At 44.9% G+C, this 23782-nt stretch overlaps 1 protein-coding gene across 6 annotated transcripts; it reads left to right on the top strand.

The window, feature by feature from the left end:
- Nucleotides 1–4924: 4924 nt before the first annotated feature.
- LOC100195360 (syntabulin (syntaxin-interacting)) lies at nucleotides 4925–22697 on the top strand. Of its 6 annotated transcripts, NM_001140389.1 has the most exon segments (8): nucleotides 4925–5020; nucleotides 11236–11290; nucleotides 11615–11801; nucleotides 12799–12939; nucleotides 18219–18318; nucleotides 18916–19035; nucleotides 20649–20801; nucleotides 20941–22697. In NM_001140389.1, coding segments are annotated over 7 exon segments (1848 nt in total). In that variant the 5' UTR covers nucleotides 4925–5020; nucleotides 11236–11266; the 3' UTR covers nucleotides 22064–22697.
- The last annotated feature ends 1085 nt before the right edge of the window (nucleotides 22698–23782 follow it).

The raw sequence follows: 23782 nt of genomic DNA, 5'->3' as shown, positions 1-23782 counted from the left end.
ACCCCTCCTCTGCCTCTCTTCATTGCTTTCTCTCTTCTGCCCTATTCTATTGCTGTCTGAATACTACATGTTGCTGTCTATTGTCTATCCTCCTCTCTCAACCTGCCCTGGTTGTAAAAAGTGTAAAAGTAAACAATTGTTTTAATTGTAATTTCAGGCTTTTTCACCTCACCTGCAAATTCTTTGTAAATCATGTTTTACTTTTTCACTGTCTGTATATCACTTCTTGTAATTTGTACAAATAAATAAACTAATTAGAATCTATAGAGCAGCTTGAAGTGATACAGCTGTGTAATCAGTCCTCCTCTGTTCTCTCCCCATCTGCCATCTTCTGTCACTTTCTCTGTGTCTTGTCTGTTGCTGTCTCAGGTTCTTGTTTGTTACTGTCTTCTTTGTCTATCCTCTTCAGTTATAGCCTGTTCTGTTCTTCTGGTGTCTCTCTTCATCATATACTATTCGTCTGTTGCTGTCTCTGTGTCTCGTCTGGTGTCTCTCTCCATCACCTATTCTTCTGTTGCTTTCTCTGTGTCTTGTCTGGTGTGTCTTTTTAGTTTTGCAATCCAAAACGGTCAAGGGGATACTTGAGTAGCTTAACTTGTTTTGGGCCTGTGTCTTGGTCACCTATATCATCCTCTTCCCTACCATTTGTCCCTAGCTGCTGCTGTTCTAAGTGCTCCACTGGCCTCCTGTTCTCATCTGTCCTCCTTCTTGGCTCATCTGAAAGGTAGCAAGGTAGAGGTGCAACATGTCCTTAGTTAGTTTTAAAGGGAGACTGCACTTCCTGATTTGGCTTCATTTTAGATTTGGTTAATTAAGAAATGCTAGAGGCCATGAATAAATTCAAACGTGAGTTGGTTTTGGGATGTAGTTTGACGTGGGTGTCTGGTGTGTGAGTTCGCAGATGGGAAGAGTAAGCCAAATTATTTTGCCAATTATCTTCAGCCGGCTGGTGTGCAACCTGACTTTGACAGACATTAAATTACATATGTAAATGACACAATATTTTCATGTTGCACACCTGTTAGTTTTCTCATTAAATGCTTTCAATATTTGTATATGCATTTCTACAATTTATAGTTGGTTTGAGGTTTTTAAGTCATTGACATTCGGAGCTAATGGAATTTTAAAATATTGTCCCATGTACATTGTGTAATTAACCAATGGTCCCTAACTAGCCCCACAGGGATATCCAAAGTCAACCCAAATTTACAACAGGCATTATGATTGGGTCACGTGCAGCTGCACTCTGAATTCATGATTACTGCCAGCTGTGGGCATGTGGGCAGGTTTGAAAGAAACCCAACCTTCATTTACGGTGTGATGCAGTCACAACCACAAGTCTCACAAAACTCAGTTTTGGACAAGAATGACTTTATTACCAAAATTATCCTATTTACACTTTGTAGTCAATTTTGACAAGAGAATAATAGTTTATGACTTTTCTTCGGGGCAATTGCTGCTTAAAGTTTCGACCAAGGCAACTCAACTGTAAAGAAAAATTCAAGTGTCTGCATAATAGCTCAACACAACTCCAAACATGACAGAAAAGAAGCTACATAGCCCCTAGACTAGGCATGTGCAACTCCAGTCTTCAGGGCCCGGAGTGGTGTCACAATTTCCCCCCATTCCTAGAAAACACAGCTGATTAAACCAAATGCATTCTGAACTGAAGATCCTGATTTGTTGATTATTGGAGTCGGGTTTGTGAACTGGGCCTGGGGAAAAAGTGTGACAACAATCAGGCCCCCGAGGACTGGAGTTGCCCATCCCTGCCATAGGCAGTGCATTCTGAAAGTATTCAGACCCCTTCCCTTTTTCCAAATTTTGTTACGTTGCAGTCTTACTCTAAAATTGATTAAATAAAAAAAGTCCTCATCAATCTACACACAATACCCCATAATGAAAAAGCGAAAACCATTTTTTTTGAAATTTTTGCAGATGTACTATAAAAAATACAAACAGAAATAACTTATTTACATATTATTCAAACCCTTTGCTATGAGACTCGATATTTGAGCTCAGGTGCAACCTGTTTCTATTGATCATCCTGGAGATGTTTCTACAACTTGATTGGAGTCCACCTGTGGTAAATCCAATTGACTGGACATGATTTGAAAAGGCACACACCTGTCTATATAAGGTCCCACAGTTGACAGTGCATGTCAGAGTAAAAACCAAGCCATGAAGTCAAAGGAATTGTCCGTAGAGATGCGAGACAGGATTGTTTCGAGGCACAGATCTCGGGAAGGGTACCAAAAAATGTCTGCAATATTGAAGGTCCCCAAGAACACAGTGGCCTGCATCATTCTTAAATGGAAGAAGTTTGGAACCACCAAGACTCTTCCTAGAGCTGCCCGCCCGGCCAAACTGAGAAATTGGGGGAGAAGGGCCTTGGTCATGGAGGTGACCAAGAACCTGATGGTCACTCTGAAGAGCTCCAAAGTTCATCAGTGGAGGTGGGAGAACCTTCCAGAAGGACAACCATCTCTTCAGCACTCCACCAATCAGACCTTTATGGTATAGTGGCCAGACTGAAGCCACTACTCAGTAAAAGGCACATGACAGCCCACTTGGGGTTCGCCAAAAGGCACATAAAGGACTCTCAGACCATGAGAAACAAGATTCTCTAATCTGATGAAACCAAGATTGAACTTTTTGGCCTGAATGCCAAGCCGCACATCTGGAGGAAACCTGCCACCATCCCTACGGTGAAGCATGGTAGTGGCAGCATCATGCTGTGGGGATGTTTTTCAGCGGCAGGGACTGGGAGACTAGTCAGGATCGAGGGAAACATGAGCAAAGTACAGAGATCCTTGATGAAAACCTGCTCCAGAGCACTCAGGTCCTCTGACTGGGGCAAAAGTTCACCTTCCAACAGGACAATGACCCTAAACACACAGCCAAGACAATGCAGGAGTGGCTTTGGGACAAGTCTCTGAATGTCCTTGAGTGGCCCAGCCAGAGTGGAGAGACCTGAAAATAGCTCTGCAGGGACACTCCCCATCCAACCTGACAGAGCTTGAGAGAATCTGCAGAGAAGAATGCGAGAATTTTTATATATTTGCAAAATGTCTAAAAAACAGTTTTTGCCTTGTCATGATGTGGTATTGTGTGTTAATGTGTTTTAGAATAAGGCTGTAATGTACAAAATGTGGAAAAAGTCAAGGGGTCTGAATACTTTCCGAATGCACTGTATATGGATATAAAGATACATGAGCCAAAAAGTGGACCTGCAGAATGGAATAAATTATAAGACCTCTATTATTCATTTCATTTTGTCAGTTCCACCAGCTAATCGTAGATGTTTTTAGATTGCATAATTTAAGGGCCAATGTACACTACATGATCAAAAGTATGTGGACACCTGCTCGTCGAACATCTCATTCCAAAATCATTAAAATGGAGTTGGTCCCCCCTTTGCTGCTATAACAGCCTCAACTGTTCTGGGAAGGCTTTCCGATAAATGTTGGAACATTGCTGCGGGGACTTGCTTCCATTCAGCCACAAGAGCATGAGTGAGGTCAGGCACTGATGTTGGGCGATTAGGCCTGGCTCGCAGTCGGCATTCCAATTCATCCCAAGTGTGTTCAGTGGGGTTGAGGTCAGGGTTCTGTGCAGGCCAGTCAAGTTCTTCCACACCGATCTCGACAAACCATTTCTGTATGGACCTCAATTTGTGCACGGGTGCTTTGTCATGCTGAAACAGGAAAGGGCCTTCCCCAAACTGTTGCCTCAAAGTTGGAAGCACAGAATCATCTAGAATGTCATAATATTTCCCTTCACTGGAACTAAGGGGCCTAGCCCGAACCATGAAAACCAGCCAGTAGCTACCGAAGTGTCTAGCCAGCCAAGCTAGCTACAGAAACCAAACCCATCAAATACACTAGCTGAAAATGAACACTTTTTATCATGACTTACACCAACATCCTTTGCTTGCCCATTCACTAAATATACTGTTAAATAACTCTGACTGACACCCAATAGCTTAAGGATGCATAGCGCTAATTCTAGCTTATTAGCATTAGCCAACCCTTATACTGAGGGAGACAATTCAGTTAGCTACCACCAACCCTGCACAAACCTGTAACTCTGCGCTGCTGCTGCTGCACTTTAACTTGTTGGTTGCTCCTGCCCTCTACACCTCATTCACTGCTGCCTCAACCTGCTCAACCTGCTTGCACTCTTTCGGGAGAAGTTTCTGAATATCCAGACTCTGATTGAGTTACAGGCATTTTGCTGAGTGATGACGTTAACATCTAACCGGTGCTGCAAGGGTGGGCGAGGGGTCAAGGGACGTGAGTGGTCCACTGCGATGTGAAATCTCGATCAATCACAGCAGGCACTGTGCCATTCTAGGGGCTTCTTTCAATGCCTTCTGCCCAGCGCATTATATTGTATTCTTTATTTTTGTCACAAAAATGTGTCAGTAAAACGTTTTCTTATAAATACTGCATAGTGCAAGTGATGTGTGGTTATGGAAACTTATATCAGACTGAAATGTAAGAAGTTTGGGGGCTGGAGAAAAAAAAGGCCTAAAGATGCCACTGCTAAATTCCTGGACTCGCCCAGTGACTTCAGCACCATGGACAGGAAACTCTAAGCCGCGCCCCAATCAGACGAACATTGCTTCAAAATGTAGATATTTGTTGTTATTTCATGCATTTGTTGTTGTCACACACCCTGATATTATTGTCTGTGTCATTCTACATAGGCTATGGGAGGCGGGAAGTAGGCGATTTCAGGACGGAACAATGCCTGCGTTATGTAAACCAACACTGTTGGAACATTGGTCATATTTGACTTCGAGCGCGCGCTGTCACTGTTGGTGAGTGTTTAGCAGCTTCATCTTCGTCCAATCCTGTGTGCACAGTGTAATTTCCACATATCAAAACACAGTGGGATGGGCTCGACAGTCAGACTCGTGATGAACACTGGAGTAATGAGGGACTCGTTGTGGTATCCGTGATTTAGGCTACACCCGCATCCTTTGCGACTGGGGGAATCATCACCAAACATCCAGGCTAGTATAATTATATGTTTATGTAAATAGCTTGATGAAAACATTTTGGAAAAAATAGGAATTGGAAAAAACGATACGCATGTCATTCTGATTTCTAGCTAGTCTATGATGTTGTTTACTTTCCCATTTCTTATCACAATTTGCTGTCCATCGACATATTGTCGTATTTAGTTAAATTCGAAATTATGATTGTAAAATACAAAAAATGGTCAGGTTAAGTTTGAACTCATACAGCTCTTGATCATATTCAGCACTACGAGACAGTGGACAGCGCCACTGATTTCAACTGCGTATTAAAATTATCCCATGGGCGACCATCCCCCTATGCATTGATATCTTTCTTCTGGGATTACAAGAGCGACAAAACATGTTTTGGTAGCTATATTTCAGTACATTTATGGGCTAGACTATATGTTTTGCATTCGTTGCTGGATTTTGTGAGAATGGTCTAAAATCATTGACAAACCATCAATCTTAAGAATTCATACATGTGGCGGGAAACTTTTGATATTAGGCCTGCCTTTGGTGTTAAACTTGGGCAGAGCAGGTAAGAAAAACAAAAAAACAACAACTACAATAACCTTCATCCAAGTCACCATGAAGCACATCACATACTGTAACTTATACATGGACAAACATGGTCAGCATTTGCAGAAACAGATGGATATTAAGGAACGTTTTGCCATCATAAATTGGCTGATGTGAGCTGTCTGTATTCTCTCTGTAAATAATGTGTGTATTTAGAGCGCACTGAATTGGATGTTATTGACCACCAACAGCAAGTGAAAGCTTTTACACCTTGCCATTGTTATGGGTCTTTTGTGGGTATCTATGCACACCATAAGCGTCAGGTTGATAAGGATAATCTATGTTGGATTTGGGGAAAATCTATCAAAGCACTATATAGAACTGGACATTTTCAGATGTGGTTTTATTGGAGAAACTGTGAACATTATCAAAAGACAGAAAATTAGACACCTTGAAACACATAGTTTCTATCATCATCCTGAATGCTCACACACATGTTTGCATGTACACACACACACACACACACACACACACAATGTCCTGTCCAATAAACTTATGTTCTCTGTTTTTATATGGTTTTCAATATATGATTATGTGCCATACCATATGTCAACCCGCTCAGAGGAAAATATTGGATTATATAATGCTTCATACAGTTGACTGCCCTAAAGTGCATACTCAAACCAAGCAGGCCGACTAAATACAGATTGAACAGATTAAGGACGCAGTATTGTGAGATAATTCCCAGCTCAGAAATAACCTTACGTCTCTAGTGCAACGCAAATAACAAATAACTCTACTTGAATTAAATGAAACCATTATACCCACTAAATAGGCTTTCATAACTAAATTAGTTGTCTTGTTAAAATATGAGCTTGCCATACCCTGTAGACCTGTGCAGCTATTTAAAGGCCCAGAGGTCTTATATATTTCCACACTATGTTGGAAAAATACTGTGAAATTGTGAAAATTATGATAATACCCTTTTAGTGTAAGAGCTGTTTGAAAAGACCACCTAAAATGTCAGCCTGTTTTGGTGGGATGGCATTTTGGCCTGACTGGTGACACCACCAGGTGTTAAATTTGTGAATAGACCAAGTACAAAGAGCGTTCCAAACCTCTCTGCCAATGACAGCTAATTTGAGTTTTCCCCTCCCCACTCAGATCACTACCAGACAGTCCGAGCAACATTTTTGTTTGAGAAATTGCTCTTTGCTAAGAAGCAATTTTTTTCATTTTTCATTTTTTTCATTTAAAACAATCACAGCAAGGTACATAAATTGTTACCCAGAAATGATTTGATATTGCGATAAACGGCTGCAAACCACTAGAAGAGATGAGTAACCTTGCCTGCAGAACAGAGCATTTATGTTAACTCCCAAAGACTTTAGCTTGGTGGGCTAACATAGTCTTGAGTTATGCAGAACACCCGGGTTTGATACCCAGTTGATTGCATAAGTTCCAGCGTTAGGACCCAGCGACAGGAATATTGTGAACAACACAGCCAGGTCACCCGTGATACAAGTCAGTATTAGACGTCCATCCATGTCTGAGGATGTCAGGAGATGATGTGGAAACCAGCCACAAGAGGCAACAGTGAGTGCTGTTAGTTTCAAGTAGGTTTCTGCTTCCGATGTGGACAGAGATGGGGGATGGGTGTAAGCATCTACCTCTGGTGCCAAAAGTTGCATGTTCAAATCCAGCTCTAGAAAGTTGTTTTTGAGATTTTTCCCCTTACCTTAACTCAACATGAATGCCTAACCTTAAGATTTCAATGCTTGAGAAACATGGACGAACATCTAATTCTGACGTGAGACTGTGAGAGCTTGTTGCAGATGGTCACGTTGTTTTGTATCTTATCTACCGAGAGCATGCATGGGTAGGCTTAGATGAAAACATCTCTCTCTCTCTGTGAATCTGAGGCTGTCAACCTTCCACCCAGGTCTCTATCTGCTAAGGAACCACCAGGGTCACATTTACCTGCATGGAAAATGAAATGTTTTAAAATATTTTGAAACGGAAAGTGAAAATATGTGCTTCTTATTTGACAAGTCCAGGTAGTCTCACGGTTTCAGTCCCTTTTCTTTGATCTTTTCTTCTACCTGGGTCATTCCTCATGACCCAGGAGAATGATATTTACAAGCCCTGCTGAGATTCAATCAGCATTGAGACACTGTATGGTCATTATACGACAACAACTATTGAGTATAGCAATGCACAAACTTGATTGCATTATCCTGACAAATATTGTAGCTGATGTGCACAGAGACAACGGCTCACGTGCGCTTGCTCATATGGAAGCACACCTGACCTTGTTGTAACACTCCCCCCACACTGCCCTAGGCCACACCCGAAGTAAACCACATCGACCTTTGTTATGTTGCAGGAGGAAAACCCTCCTATTGCACGCTTGGAAGATGCAGAACACAGAACTGTCTGCAAATTTCATTGGCCCCATTTAGCCTGTGTCTTCCTTGCAGTAATTTTCCTCTGTTGCTAAGTATGTTGCTAGGGCATGGTTTGGTTGGTAGCTCTGAGACTGTGCCTGCTGCCTAATCTGATTCCACTTTGAAGCTGTGTGCCAGCTATCCAAAGGCGGGTAGAAACAAAAGGAAAACATATCGAGGCATAAAATGCTGGTGTACTGCTGTTTTATTGTGATGCTCATGACACACTTCTCAGTTGCCTTAAAAAAGGTACAAAAAGCTGAGCTCATTTCAGATGAACATTTGGGGTGTTCTCATATCAGGGCTGTAGGACATAGAAGACTAAAAGTGCATACAATCTGGTATAAAACCTGCCTTCAAGTATTATTTTTGTGGTTTAGCTGTTTAACTTATTTCTTCACCCTTACTTGCTGAAAACATACCCGTAGTGTAAGACATGATAGTCAGGGTACACAGTGTATTTCAGGATGGGTGTTTGCTTGGGGACAGGGACAGCAGATGTCCTGAGCTACATTTACCAACATCCTGGGTGCCATGCAGTCAAAATAAAGAGATAGCATCTGGACTGTAAGGGGGAAAAGTCCGGATTCAGTAAAGCGATAACGAATCAGACCTTAGGGGTCAATTACGTAATTAAAAAAAAAGAAAAAAAAGAAAATCAAACACGTACATAACCAACCTTTAAGCGATGATGCTAAGAGAGGCACAGCATTCAACAGGAGAGAGGGAATGGATAAGGAATGGAGTGATGTTATAATGTGCAGTCAGGCATTATGTGAACCATGATTTATTCAGCCATCAAACATTAATAAAACATACACTTTTGTGCATGTACTGGAGCCTGGATGTCTTTGTATGTCTATGTCAAAATGGAGATGTCACGTCCTGACCAGTAAGGAGTCATTTTGTTATTGTAGTATGGTCAGGATGTGGCAGGGGTGAGTTTGATTTATTTGTCTTGGGTTTTTGAGTAATGTTCTATGTTGTCTATTTCTATGTTTGAATGTCTATTTAGTCTATTTCTATGTTCAGGTTTTGGTTTGGCCTTCAATTGGAAGCAGCTGTTCTTCGTTGCTTCTAATTGGAGGCCATATTTAAGTAGGGGGTTTTTGTCACTGTGTTTGTGGGTAGTTGTTCCATGTATAGCTGTGTAGCCTTACAGGACTGTTTTTGGTCGTTGCTTGTTTCTTTTGTTTAGTGTTCACGTTTATCCAAATAAAAAAAGAAGATGAGCACAATACCCGCTGCGCCTTGGTCCACTTATTACGACGCGCCTGACAGAACTACCCACCAAACGAAGACCAAGCAGTGGGGTTTGGAGCACCAGGGAGAAGGATGGACTTGGAGTGATGAACGACGATTCTGGGAGAACAAACTAAGGGAGCTAGAGGAGACCAGGAGGCATCCCCCCCCAATTTTTGGGGGGGCACACGGGGAGTTGGGCAGAGTCAGGATGCAGACCTGACCCAACTCCCCGTGCTTATTACAGGGAGCGACGGATCAAGAAAGCACCGAGCTATGCGGAAATGCGCACTATATTGCCCAGGAGCATTCAAAGGCCGGTGCGATTGGTTAAAGCTCCTCAGTATGGCCAGGCGATGTTGAGCACTCAGCCAGGAAGGGTTGTGCAGGCTGTATGCTCCAGACCTCCTGTGCGTCTCCAGGGTCCAGTTTACCCTGTTCCTGCTCCTCGCACTAGCCCTGAGGTGCGTGTCACTAGGCTGGCGCCTCCAAAGCCAGCTCCACGCATCAGGCCTCTAGTGCGCCTGCCCAATCCAGTACGTCCTGCTCCTCGCACTAGCCTTGAGGTGCGTGTCACCAGTCTGGCGCCTCCAAAGCCAGCCCCACGCATCAGGCCTCTAGTGCGCCTGCCCAGTCCAGTACGTCCTGTTCCTGCTCCTCGCACTAGCCCTGAGGTGCGTGTCACTAGTCTGGCGCCTCCAAAGCCAGCCCCACGCATCAGGCCTCTAGTGTGCCAGCCCAGTCCAGTACGTCCTGTTCCTGCTCCCCGCAATCAATGCGCCTCCATAACCTGGTACAGCCAGTGCCTGCTGTGAGCACTTGGCCTCCAGAGTCGCCCGGCAGTCCGGCGCAGCCAGAGTCGCCCGGCAGTCCGGCGCAGCCAGAGTCGCCCGGCAGTCCGGCGCAGCCAGAGTCGCCCGGCAGTCCGGCGCAGCCAGAGTCGCCCGGCAGTCCGGCGCAGCGAGAGTCGCCCCTCAGCCCAGAGCCTTCATACCCGCTGCGCCTTTCCACTTTTTACGATTCGCCTGACAGGAGAGGGTGAATTCAACTACGTGTATAGGGTCTGTGTAAATCAATATAAACACAAAATGCCATACACTATTATTCTGTCATTCTTATCTCAATATTCAGTGAGCAGTTTGCCGGTGTTACACTCTGGTGTCATCTTTTTGATAGCAAAAAGGCTCTTTGGCACAGGATCCCAAAAGGAACAAATGTCATAATTCTATTATGTTTCTTGTCAGAATGAATCATGGCACTGAGGAAAACTTAGTCAGCCCCTCTCTAATAGATGTGCCCCCGCACTTTGACTCTGTACCTGTATATAGCCTCGCTATTCTTTTACTTAACACTTGTTTTTCTTAAAACTGTATTGTTGGTTAAGGGCTTGTAAGTAAGCATTTCACTGTAATGTCTACACCTGTTGTATTCGGCACATGTGACAAATACAATTTTATTTGATTTGAGATGTTTGAATATGCTGCTGTGTGCTTTCCACCTAGTGGGACATAATTTATTCATTTATTTCTAAATGAAGAGTTAGAAACACACCCAGTTCCTCTCTGCAGCATCACTCACGACTCGATTTCAATCATCATTCCATTATATTGATACATAATCGGATAATGGATTTTAGGTTGTATTTTCTGTGGCACATGCATGTGAAGGACAGTAAGCCTGGGTTTTATTGGATTTAAGAAACGGTCTCATGCCTTTGTTCCATGTTTGAGGAAATACATGCAAAATATTTTCAAGAAAAACAAAAATGTGTTCAATCTGGTAGCCTATATTTGATGTGAGCTCACTTGTTTAATGACCAAGGTCCGGTCAGTGTCTGTGCCATCTGTGCCAGGCTGGGGTGGACGTAGGCGGAGGTGACATTTTTTACGTAACAGATTTCGGAGAGTCGCCCTTGTTCGTAAATGGTTCAGTGCCTGTGTGCCACGTCAGGATGCCTTGGACAGAAATACATCTCACCTAGTTTTACTTTTCTCACAGATCCAAAGGGGAAAACGCAGCATTAAGCACAATGGGGCCATTCCAGGAATATGAGGTGGGTGTCATTGCAACACTTTGAAAGTTGATCATTCTTGCTATATTAGGCTATCATTTTTAATCTTAACAATTCCATTAATATTTTTGTAAAAATGTCATGAAATTAATAGTGATAATAGGGATAGAATGATAATCTAATCTAGACTATCACATTAGTAGACCATAATTATTTCATGATTGTGCTGCTGTGACAGAGCTAATGTAGTAAGACAAAAACAAAATGCGCAAAGCTATATTTGCGCACACCGATTCTCGTATGAATTTGATTTGTTCTTGTGGCAAAAATTCAAGTGGCGAGTTGTGATACCTGTATGGTTCTCAGGAAAAGAAGTCACCAGGGAAGGAGAGCCCCCGCAGCCGCATCCCACGCTTGATCCTCCATCCTTTCCACCCTAATGTGAAAGGGTCACCCCTGTCCGAATCACCCATTTCAGAGGAGGAGGGTAAGGACTGTGACATCAGCTCAGATAACTCCAAACGGACCATCAGCACCAACAGCTTTTGCTCAGGTATGTGGTTCCCATGTTTTAGATCATGGTTAGGGTGCATCATAAAAGTCTAAAATAGTTATTCTAATCTCAGTAAATTGATCTGAAAACATAAAATTAATAGGAATTTGCTTTCACCTGTCAGTATTGTCACATTGTTGATGGCAGCCAGGGCAGTACTCGCAAGGGCAAATGGGCTGGTCTATCTTTAGCCCAGTGGGCCTTCCTAAATCTAATTTGTGTGTGCAGAATGAATGCCCGCCAGCGTGTTAGAAATGCCCAGGACGATTTCTGATCCCAGTCCGTCCCTGCTGCAAGAATTCATCATATAAAAATGTCTGAAATCATGCCAACACACTTATGTTAGGCTTTGTTACACCATTCTGGCCAAGTAGGCCGAATCCACATCTTATCGCACACACGTCAGGGTGTTGATTACATAATCATGCATTGGAGATTGAGAGTGTTGCCAAGTCAAATTATGTAAAGAGAAGTCCTCATCATATGAAAGCTCGTTGATTACTGTTTAAATCAACTAGCATACTTTTTTCTAGATGACAACTGTTGAAACAAATCTGAATTACACAAGGCAAACAACTTACCATAAACAACAAATTTGGCAAAGAGAAGTTTGCTTAATACTTGGCATTATTCCAGAAATGACCTAGCCTGCTGTAGTAGGTCTAGCTTCTTTTCTTAATTGACAACAGTTAAAGCTAACCAAAATTAGGTTACAACATATTGATGTATATTGAATAATATTAAGTCATCATGGAAGTTTGACACCCCTTTCACCTCCCTTCTGCTACCATAACACAGTGCTGTGGTGTTGGTAATATGAACACTGTTGGTTGGATGAGTTACAGTACGAACAGATCAGAGTGCAAGGTTCAGTCCCTCTTAAGGATTGACTGCTGTGTGTTCCATGCTGCATGCGTATTCTTGGCTATACCTGTCTACATAGATGACACTGGCTGCCCCAGTAGTCAGTCTGTGTCCCCCTCCAAAACCCTGTCAGGGTCAGACAACAGTCCACAAGGATCCCCCACGCCCACCGCTGAGTGCAAGACCAAGGTGAAGAGGGTGAGGGTGATGGCAGAGTGGCACGCACCGCCGCCAAGGCACAAGAGGGAGCAGCGATCATCCACATTGCCCAGAGGTAGGCCACTACAGAGAATGGCTTCAGGTTTATTTTTGTATGTGGGGTTAGGAGGCTCGTACATACTATAAGGGCACAGGGCGAGACCCAGATGCAGACACGGGAGGCAGATGGTTTGAGTCTCTGACATTTATTATAATCCAAGTGGCAGGCAAGAGATTGTCGTGGACAGACAAGAAAGTCAAAACCAGATCAGAGTTCAGGAGATACAGAGTGGCAGGCAGGCTCGAGGTCAGGGCACGCAGTATGGTCAGGCAGGCAGGTTCAGAGTCAAGGCAGGCAAGGGTCAAAATCGGGAGGACTAGAAAAGGAGGAGCATGGAAAACCACGCTGGTTGACTTGACAAGACAAACTGGCAACAGACAAACAGGGAACACCGGAATAAATACCCAGGGACTAATGGGGAAGACGGGTGACACCCGGAGGTGGGTGGAGACAATCACAAAGACAGGTGAAACAGTACCCCCCCAGGGGCACCACCTGGCATGCTACCTGGGCGCATATCTGGCTGACGGCGGTGAAAGTTGATGATGAGGGCTTGGTCCAGGATGTCTTTAGCGGGAACCCAACACCTCTGTTCCGGGCCATAACCATCCCAGTCAACTAGGTACTGGAAACCCCTGCCCCGTGGTTGAACCCTCAGGAGGCGTCTCACCGTGTAGACTGGCTACAGGTGGTGGGGTTACTAGCAAGGAGACGCCAAAGTGTTGTCTCCATGTCTTTATTGGCTCGCTCCGACTGGCCGTTGGATTGGGGATGAAACCCGGAGGACAGCCTGGCCGATGACCTGATAATGATGGGAAACGCCTTCAAGAATCAGGACGAGAACTGAGGACCCCGATCTGAGATCATGTCGACTGGGAGTCCATGGATTCGGAAGACGTGCTGCACCCCGAGTTGGGCCGTCTCCTTGGCTGAAGGTAACTTGTGAAGAGGGATGAAATGGGCGGCTTTGGAAAACCTATCCACCACCGTCAGAATGGTGGTGTTACCATCTGATGGGGGAAGCCCAGTGACAAAATCCAGGGAAATATGGACCAGGGGCAATGAGGGACAGGGAGTGGCTGAAGGAGGCCAGACGGAATTTGCTACGGAGTCTTGCTTTGAGAGCACACCAATGGGTCCGGCTGGGAACGTTGCGCCTTCCGGACCAGAGCCTCAATAGCGCAAAAAACCGAAGCCGCCAAACATGAGGCAGGGAGGATGTCTCAGATTCAGAGGGCGTGGCAGTGGAACTGTACACATGGGACAGAGCGTCCGGCTTCATGTTTTTGGACCCTGGGCGGTAGGAGATGGTGAAATTTAAGCTAGTAAATAACAGGGCCCAACGAGCTTGCCTTGGGTTGAGGCGCTTGGCAGAGTGGAGGTATTCTAAATTATTAAGGTCCAACCATACCAAAAATGGATGTCCCGCCCCTTCCAGCCAGTGCCTCCACTTCTCCAGAGCCATCTTAACCGCTAGGAATTCACGGTTCCCAATGTCATAGTTCCACTCCGCAGGGTTGAGACATGAAGGCACAGGGATGAAGCTTTTGGTCCTGGACGGATTGCTGGGAAAGGACAGCCCCTACTTCCACATCGGCAGCGTCAACCACAAACTGACGAGTCAGGTCTGGATGGATGAAGATGTGGGCAGTAGTGAATCGCTGCATTAGATCCCCAAAAGCCTTGTCCGCTGCTGGAGACCATGTGAACGGTAACTTGGGAGAGGTGAGTGCAGCGAGGGGGCCAGCCAGGTTGCTGTAGCCCCGATTTTAAATGGCGGTAGAAATTAGCAAACCCCAGAAACCATTGTAGCTGCTCCCTGGGCAGAACGAGAGAACCAGGATGTCGTCGGGGTAGACAAAAACAAAACGATTCAACATGTCCCGAAGCACATCATTGACCATGGCCTGGAGACAGCGGGCACGTTGATGAGTCCAAACAACCTGACCGGGTACTCAGTGTCCACCGACAGTGTTGAAAGCCATCTTCTACTCGTCTCCTCACAAAGTGGTAGGCATTCCGAAGGTCCAGTTTGGAAAAGATGGTAGCCCCCTGGAGAGGTTCGATAGCCAAGGAGAGGAGTGGTAGAGGGTACCAATTTTAGATCAATGTCATTGAGGCCCCAGTAATCAATGCATGGACGCAGGGTCTTGTCCTTCTTCCCCAAAAAGAATACTGCACTAGCAGGAGAGTCAGGAGGACGAACGCTCCCAACAGCCAGAGAGTCCTCTGCGAGAGGGTTCCCAGTCAGGCTCACCAATGTACTTGTACCTACTAAGGATTCAGGTCTCTTCACTGGGCAGGTGGCTATGTAATTCCCTACAGCACCACAATACAGACAACTATAGGAGCTTAGCCTGTGTGAATGTTCCTTAGGTGATAATTTAGCTCTCTCCAGTTGCATAGGTTCCGGTATATCAAACTCACCCGTCGTCGATGATTCGCGAGGGAGCTCGGGTGGCCTCAGATCCTCTTGGAAAAACAGCCTTTTGGGACTTCCGGATTCCTTTGGAGGTGAACGAGCTGCAGCGGCTGGACGAGTGTGACATAGGCCAGACCTCTCACTCGAGTGTTCCCGTAGATGTCTATCAATCCTAATGGTGAGGGTGATGAGGGAATTGAGGTCCACCGGTAACTCCCGAGCAGCTAGCTCATCTTTTATCACCTCTGATAATCTGTGAAGGTAGGTATCGAATAGGGACTTCGGATTCCAGGCACTCTCGGTAGCCAACGTGCGAAAGTCAATAGTGTAGTCTGCCATACTACAGGAGTCTTGACGTAATTGAAGAGGTTTTTGGGCCATCTCTCCCAGGATACCGGAGAATCGAAAACCTTCCTCACCTCTGCCATGAAGTCTTCCAGATCACGACAAATAGCGGATTGTTGCTCTCAAACTGCTGTAGCCCAGGAGAGCGTACTTCCCGACATTAGCATAATATATGCTATCCTCGACCGATCCGAAGATGGCTGCAACTCGAAAATGAGGGAGCACTGAGTAAGAAACTCCCGGCAGGTTCCAGGATCCCCAGAATATTGCTCCGGAGGTTGTAAGCGGGGTTCTCTGGGAGCCAGGGGTAGGCTGTACATGTACAAACCCACCACTAATAGTAAAAAGGTTACTGGGTGGTCTCAGAGGTGGCAGGCTTCCTGAGCTAACTCCCTGATTTGCTCCATAATAGCCTTGAATACTTGGTCGTGGCGTTCCGTCAGGAAACGAAGCCCTTCCAAAAGGTCCAGCAGTAGCTCATGCCTCCTAATGGTGGCTCCCTGCAGGGAGACAGCATGATGGTAGAGCTGGTCCAAGTCTGCTTGGTCAGTTTGTACTATAAGGGCACAGGGCGAGACCCAGATACAGACACGGGTGGCAGATGGTTCGAGTCTCTGATATTTAGTATAATCCAAGGGACAGGCAAAAGAATGGTCGTGGACAGGTAAAAGATCATAAACAAGGTCAGAGTTCAGGAGGTACAGAGTGGCAGGCAGGCTCAAAGTCAGGGCAGGCAGTATGGTCAGGCAGGTGAGTTCAGAGTTAATGCATGCAAGGGTCAAAATCAGGGGACTAGCAAAAGCGAGGTAAGAAAAAGCAGGCACATGGAAAACCACACTGATTGACTTGACAAGACAAACAGGGAACACCGGAATAAATACCCAGGGACTAATGGGGAAAACGGGTGACACCTGGAGGTGGGTGGAGACAATCACAAAGACAGGTAAAACAGATCAGGGCGGGACACATATGTTGTCCTAGTAGATCTTAGGTTTTTCTCTCAATTCTGATTCTGTTTAAATTTATTTGTTTGATTGAAGTACTTATCTAACTATTAATTGAAATAGATCTACAAAATAGATCTACGTCAGATTAAAATATATATGAAATAACCATGTGAAATGGTTTCTTGTAGACCAGGGTTGGGCTCAATTAAAATTGAAGGCAGTCAATTCAGGAAGTAAACTAAAATCACAATCCAATAATAGAAAAAAGGGCATTTATTTTCAATGACTTCTCAATAAACTCAAAACTAAATGCTATTTATTTCGAAAGTTTAAATGTCTGCATTTTAAATTAAAATAATTTATTGATTGACTGCCTTTAATTCAAATTGAGCTCAACCCTGATTTCTAAATGCTTTGTGTGTATACTGCAAAGTATTGTTTTCATGTAATTTGAGCAGTAGAAGGTAAACAACAATGATTTGCTTGGTGAGAGAATGGGAGAATCTCAATTGCACAACACCCATTGGAGGAGACAGTCAGAGTGGCAGGACCTCTGGCTTTCTCATCCAGTAGTGTTTGAGAAGGAGGCGAGACGCGAGACCTTTTTTTTTATGAGTATGCAATTGAGGTTCTCCAATTGAGGTTCTCCCTATGGCAACATCCTAAATACCTCTCACAGTGTACACTGACTGGTATAAGAAATATGGTAGAAACTTCCCCATGCCTACACCAATCCAATGCTTTTACATTTCTGGGGAATACTGAACGAGTGCAAGAAGGAGATAATATTGGGACGCATTCAATGGTTGTGTTCCCCTGCTCAGACATTGTATGCCTTAACCAATTGTTGCATGACACTTCATTGATTGTGCCTTTGGGCACCAGATTGCTATAACATATGTCATATGATGTGGTTAGCTGATATGTAAAATAGTTATCCAGGCCTGATTGGCATGCGTCAGCAACGTCTGTGCAGAAGAAGGCCAACATTGAGGGGATTCGATTAATCTGGCCCGGGCACCCTGTTTGAAACCCACGTTGAAGTTGGCTCAAAACAAAAGTGATGTAATTAAGCAAGTGGAGTAATGAGTAGGATTCTGTGTTTTCACATGCAAAAGTTATTGCTTTTGATATAAATACTTTATCTGCCTTCCAAATTAAAAATAGTTTGAAAATTCAAACATATACTGTATGGAAAGGAGATTGTTTCTGGATGATGCGTCATGCTGCCTTGTTGACGACATGACCAAGCAGCGCAGATTATGGTTTGATTTGAGAAGGGCATACTGGTGCCCGAGGCTCAGCATAATTGAATCGGCCCAATGGCTTGAGCAAGGTTCCAATCCAGAGAGGCTGCTGATTGGATAATTAATGTTGGACCTGAGGTTTTTCAATTTGGCTGATTAGTAGTCGTTAACAGTCAGACTTCACGTATTGGTTGGCAGCACATTGTACCTGCAATTGACTCACTCAGTGTAGAAGGTTCAGTTTTGTTGTTAGTTAATCATAAATTCACAGTGAGCACATTACTATGGTTTTATCAAATGGAAAGAGATGCTACTCAGTGTGTCTGACTACAGGTAGCGAGGCAGACTTCAGTTCCTCCAGCAGCACGGGCAGCCTAAAGAGAGGGGAGAGCCTGGCCCAAAACTCCACTGGGAAGAAGATCTCCTCACGCAGGTGAGATATGGGGTGGCTCTGTTTCTCTACTGCTTCCATTCTAGAAGCAGACACTGACTTACCATTATCTTACCCCACCAGTGGGTGTTACATTTAAAGGGCCAGTTTCCGAGATCCAGATGCAGCCTTATCCTAAACTAAAATGCACTTTCAACAAAAATGTCATTGGGTCTGGGAAACTGTTCCTAAAAGTATAGCTATGCTATTTCTTTAAGGCTGTTTCTTTTCCCCGCTGGTGTGTTTTATTTATTTTTTTATGAGGGGACCATCCTGGATATAGTGCTATTATTTTTTTTTTTTTTTTTTTTTTTTTTTTTGTTTGTTCCCCCAATGATAAATGGACAACATTACATTTTACATTACATTTTAGTCATTTAGCAGACGCTCTTATCCAGAGCGACTTACAGTAGTGAATGCATACATTTCTTTTTTTTTTTGTGCTGGCCCCCCGTGGGAATCGAACCCACAACCCTGGCGTTGCACACACCATGCTCTACCAACTGAGCTACAGGGAAGGCTAAAAAAACAAGACTGGTGTTGTGGAAAATGTAATCTCCTTAGTTTTGCCTAACTACTGCATGTATTTTCCCACATCAGGAGCCTCCCGATGTTCAAACTGGCAGGGAGCCCCTCAGCATCCCATGATGCAGAGCTCTATGCCCCGTACAGGATGATCCCCTCATCCAGCAGCAGCTCCAGCCCCACAATACCCTCCAGGTAAACAGCCATGTCATACCCACACCACATACACTGGCCAGTTCCAGAAACAACCTCCAGTGTTACCCCTTCTGGTATTTATTTTGCCATATTGCTTATGTGGACAGGGCCTAGATCTAAAATGATTGGATAGCTCAAAGCAATATGGCAATAATTCCACCTATCCTATCAAAGGACAAGAGCAACTACCATGTTCCTATCATTTAATTTCAACATGAAATGCCCTAGGAAGAAGGGGCTAGGGGTCCATTTGTAATGGTGCATCTGTTGCTCTGGGAGGGGTGGGCATTTACTAGGTGGGGAAAGGGGGGGATAGATTAGGCTCTATGCCGGGACTCATCTCCTTTTCTGAGACAGGGATTATATCGGTCAGGATTGGGCTATGCCAAGATTAGAGGATTTTATAAACAGTCTGGATTTTGTTATTGTGTGCACGGGTGTCAACCTTGGGTTTATAGGAGAGGAAGAGGTCATGAATATTTCATTACTCAGTCGATAGCCTGGCTGCATTCCTGCCTCATTTTTTGATTTTATTTTTTACTTTGCACATTTTGTGATAGTGCTTCTGGGTTCTCGTGTTGCTATGTGGCAGAATATTCACTCGAGGGTTCCTGTGCTGCCATGACAGCAGCACTGCATGAACAAGCTCAACCTTGCCTTTCTGCTCAGACTGTAAGATGACTAACCAGAGCCCTCTTGAATTCAGCCCACAGGCTTAATGTGAGTCGTTCCCTATGCAACACAATCCCTACTTATGTATCTTATGCGGACGTGAAAACGTCCATGACTGCATTTGTTTCTCGAGTCATTTTTATTGCTACAGGTTTTTTATTCCTTGTTCCCCTCAGCTCTCTTCTGCCTGGCTGGGTTCTGTGTGATGTCCTTGTTCTCTCGCTACTTTCTGCTAGCCTGTTCTATTTCTGGCAGGGATGCAGACTCTCATCAAAGCACAAGTCCCAGGTTGTTGCTAGGATATAGTGCTAGCTTTTAAGCCTGTGTGAAAGTGGGGCTGTTCTGCATACTAGCCAAATCCATCCTCTGACACGTTTCATCATTCCTTTTTTAGGCCTGATCACAGGGATATTTCAGAACTGCTGATGTATAATTGAAGTTCAATGTACTTGTACTAATTTTAAAAACAGTTTAGGTATGTCAGTAAAAACACTTAACTTGTAGATTACAGCCAAGCAAATGTAATTTGGGCTTTCCCTCATTGTTTCCCTAGCCATCCCTGACGGCTTTTGACCAACCTGCCATTTTAGCTTTTTGCAGCATGAAGTCGGCTGGCTGGTTAGCTTATGTCCTGACAGTGCTATCCCCAGTCAGACACAATCGACAAAGTAATAACCTTGCCCAGCTTGTTTTTTTCTAAAACAAGCTGTTTTGCGTCATGCGAGTTGCACCAATCCCTTTTATTTTTTTCATGGCCTAGTTCCTTCCCCACAACTGATGGAGCCTACTTTAGATGGGGCTCAGCACTGTTCGTTGTACTGAACACAGTACAGGATGGTGTGTACAATAGATGGTGTGTCCTCTTCCTCAGTATCCATGTTGAGAAAAAGATGGTGTCTCACCAGCAGGGCAAACGTAATTTCCGGTCTCCTCCCCATAAGGATGACCCCCAGACGTTACCACACCTGTGGGGACAACCATGGACTTAGACCCCCCAATCCAGAGCAGTACCTCACCCCCCTGCAACAGAAGGAGGTAGCCATTCGCCACATGAGGAGCAAGCTGAGGGAAGCGGAGAACACCGTCCACGACAGGTTGCCTTCTCAGTGAACATCTCATGTTTAGCTTGTTTCCTAAATGCGTCCCATAGAGCACATTCCACCTGCAGTGTAGAAAAACATTGCAATCCCATACAGCTGTAACTACTAGCTAACCCTCTCTTTTCTCCCTCAGGGAGTCTGAGATCGAGGAGCTCAAGTCCCAGCTGGGCAGGATGAGGGAGGACTGGATCGAGGAGGAGTGCCACCGCGTAGAGGCGCAGCTGGCCCTGAAGGAGGCACGCAAGGAGATCAAGCAGCTCCGGCAGGTTGTGGAGACCATGAAGAGCAGTCTGATGGAGAAGGACAAGGGCATCCAGAAGTACTTTGTCGACATCAACATCCAGAACCGCAAGCTGGAGTGCCTGCTGCACAGCATGGAGATGGCCCAGAGCGGCTCCACGCTGCAAGACGAGCCAACCATGGACCTCATCTGTGGTGATTCCCCTGTCAATGATAAGCAGGGGGAGGTCGGTGACCAGGCGGTGGAGGAGATGGAAGATGGTGGGCTGCTGGTCAATGACAACCTGGCGCACGTGCTCATGTCCACAGCAGTGGACTCTAGCGGTAAGCTACGCTGCCACCCAGAGGCTGGTCCTGGGGTGTCCACTCTACTCCACAGTCTGGAGGAGAAGATCGCACCACTGCCTCCACCACCCTCTTCCAACACGTTCTGCTACAGCACACTCCCCTTCCCCGCTCCAGAGGAGAAGGCCGTTCAGACCGAGGTGTTGTCCTTCCCTCCTGACCTGCATGCCCTCCTGCTGCAGCTGCTGAAGTTCCATGGTGGTGCAGTTGGAGATGCTCTCCTCCCAGCTTCTGCCAGCCTCCTAGAAATCCCAGCACAGCAAGGCCCGGACTTGGCCCCTCTCCCGTCCACCTTAAGCCTGCCTAGCCCCTGCCAGCCCATCCCAGTTCTGCCAGTGAGCCCTTACATATTCAGTAATTCAGGGCTGTGTTGCTCAGACCCTGAGGTGATCTCCATGCGCTTCATGGAGGAGCTGGATTTTGAGGTGAGCAGTGAGGAGCCCTGCAGGGCCCTCGAGATGGCTGTGGTCAACAAAAGCTATTGGAGCAGCAGCTTCCTTGTTGATCTTGTTGCTGTGGCCGTACCAGTGTTGCCCACGGTGGCCTGGCTGTATTCCCGGCATGGCGTGGATGTGGCGGCGCCAGTCTACAACATCGCAGCATTGATCCGCGGCTGTTGCATCATGGGATTGCACTCTCTCCGTCACGTCACTCATCGGGCAGATGTGTAACGGTCTCCGACCCCCGCATGCACAGCCAAACCCCCTCCCCCCTCAACTTAAAGCACTTCATCATCCGTTAATCAAAGAGTATTTGTAACTCTTTAGTTTTTCTACACTTGTAAATATTAATGCTACAGTTATTACTTTAGGTTCCCACACAGTTACTTTGCACTGTGTACAGTTGTTGTGAGTTATGTCATTGTTTATGGTGAACGGATTTTGTTAATTTTATTTATTTTCCCTCTGTTTTCTTATCATAATTGTGTATAATCTGAGTAGGTGGTTATGCATCATTGATGTCCTGGGCTGGCACTAGTTACCCCTACTTAAAGCAACCATGTTTTTGTCTGAAAGTATTAGGATTTCTGAGGGTGGGGATGAAATTGAATGTTAGTTTGAACAAGTGTTTGTTATGGTTTATGTTCCAAAATAATCTTAAACCTGCTGCCAAAGCTTTATTAATGAACGTTCACTCTTTATTTTTCTACCTGGAAGTAGAGCGTACATGTGTAACAAATTGTTGATAGGTGTATGAGACCAACACTTCAAAACAACCCATACTTGTTTGTGCCTGAGCTACTGTGTGTAATACTCTTAACATCAAATGTCCTAATATATTTACTATTAAAGCATGATAATCCCATCCATGTTTGATTCCTCTTGGGCATTTTCTGGTGCCAAGGGTTTAGCTGACTTTAATCCCAAGCATTTTATAGTGAACATACATTCTAAATGGCTTATGTCCACAACGGTTATATTCTGTTTCATTGTTCTACAACCAATTGAGATGTGTTGTCTTTCTCATGGGTGCCAATTTCAATTGGTGATTTTCAGTTTCTCTTTAAATGCCCAAAAGAAGAATATTTGAGTGAGCAAATTAAACGAAAGACTTCTTGGATTTACTGTTTAATCTCCGGCTTAGAAGGGGATCCTTAATTGCAAAGCCACACAAATGTCTGAGGCCAGCTCTGAAAACGGCAGAACAATGTTCCCGGCCCTGAACACGAGGGCACATGATTCTGCAGCCGCACAACAGCTCTTAACTACGGAACAAGTTCACATGAATTAAACAGAGCTCTGTCTGAGCCTTTGCGTATTTACGAATGAACAAAAATAGAAACACTATGTAAAGTGTTGGTTTCATGAGCTGAAATAAGATCAAAGATGTTTTCCATATGCACAAAAAGCTTATTTTTGAGCACAAATTAGTTTGCATCCCTGTTAGTGAGCATTTCTCCTTTAACCAAAATAATCCACCTGACCGGTGTGGCATATCAAGAAGCTGATTAAATGGCATGATCATTACGCAGGTGCACCTTGTGCTGGGGACAAAAGGCCACTCAAATGTGTAGTTGTCACGACACATCTGTGGCATTAAGTTTTGAGGGAGTGTACAATTGTCATGCTGACTGCAGGAATGTCAACCAGAGCTGTTGCCAGAGAATTCAATGTTCATTTCTCTACCATAAGCCACCCCGTAGTTGTGGAGAATTTGGCAGTACGTCCAACTGGCCTCACAACCACAGACCATGTGTAACCACACCCGCCCTGGACCTCCACATCCGGCTTCACCTGCGGGATCGTCTTGACCTGACTGCAGTTCAGTGTTGTAATTGACTTCAGTGGGCAAATGCTCACCTTCGATGGCCACTGGCATGCTGGAGAAGTGTGCTCTTCACGGATGAATCCCAGTTTCAACTGTACTGGGCAGATAGCAGCTTGTATGGC

Source organism: Salmo salar, chromosome 05 (assembly GCF_965601325.2).
Source record: "Salmo salar chromosome 05, fSalSal1, whole genome shotgun sequence".
Taxonomy (NCBI): domain Eukaryota; kingdom Metazoa; phylum Chordata; class Actinopteri; order Salmoniformes; family Salmonidae; genus Salmo; species Salmo salar.
This window is presented reverse-complemented; position numbering and strand designations above follow the sequence as displayed.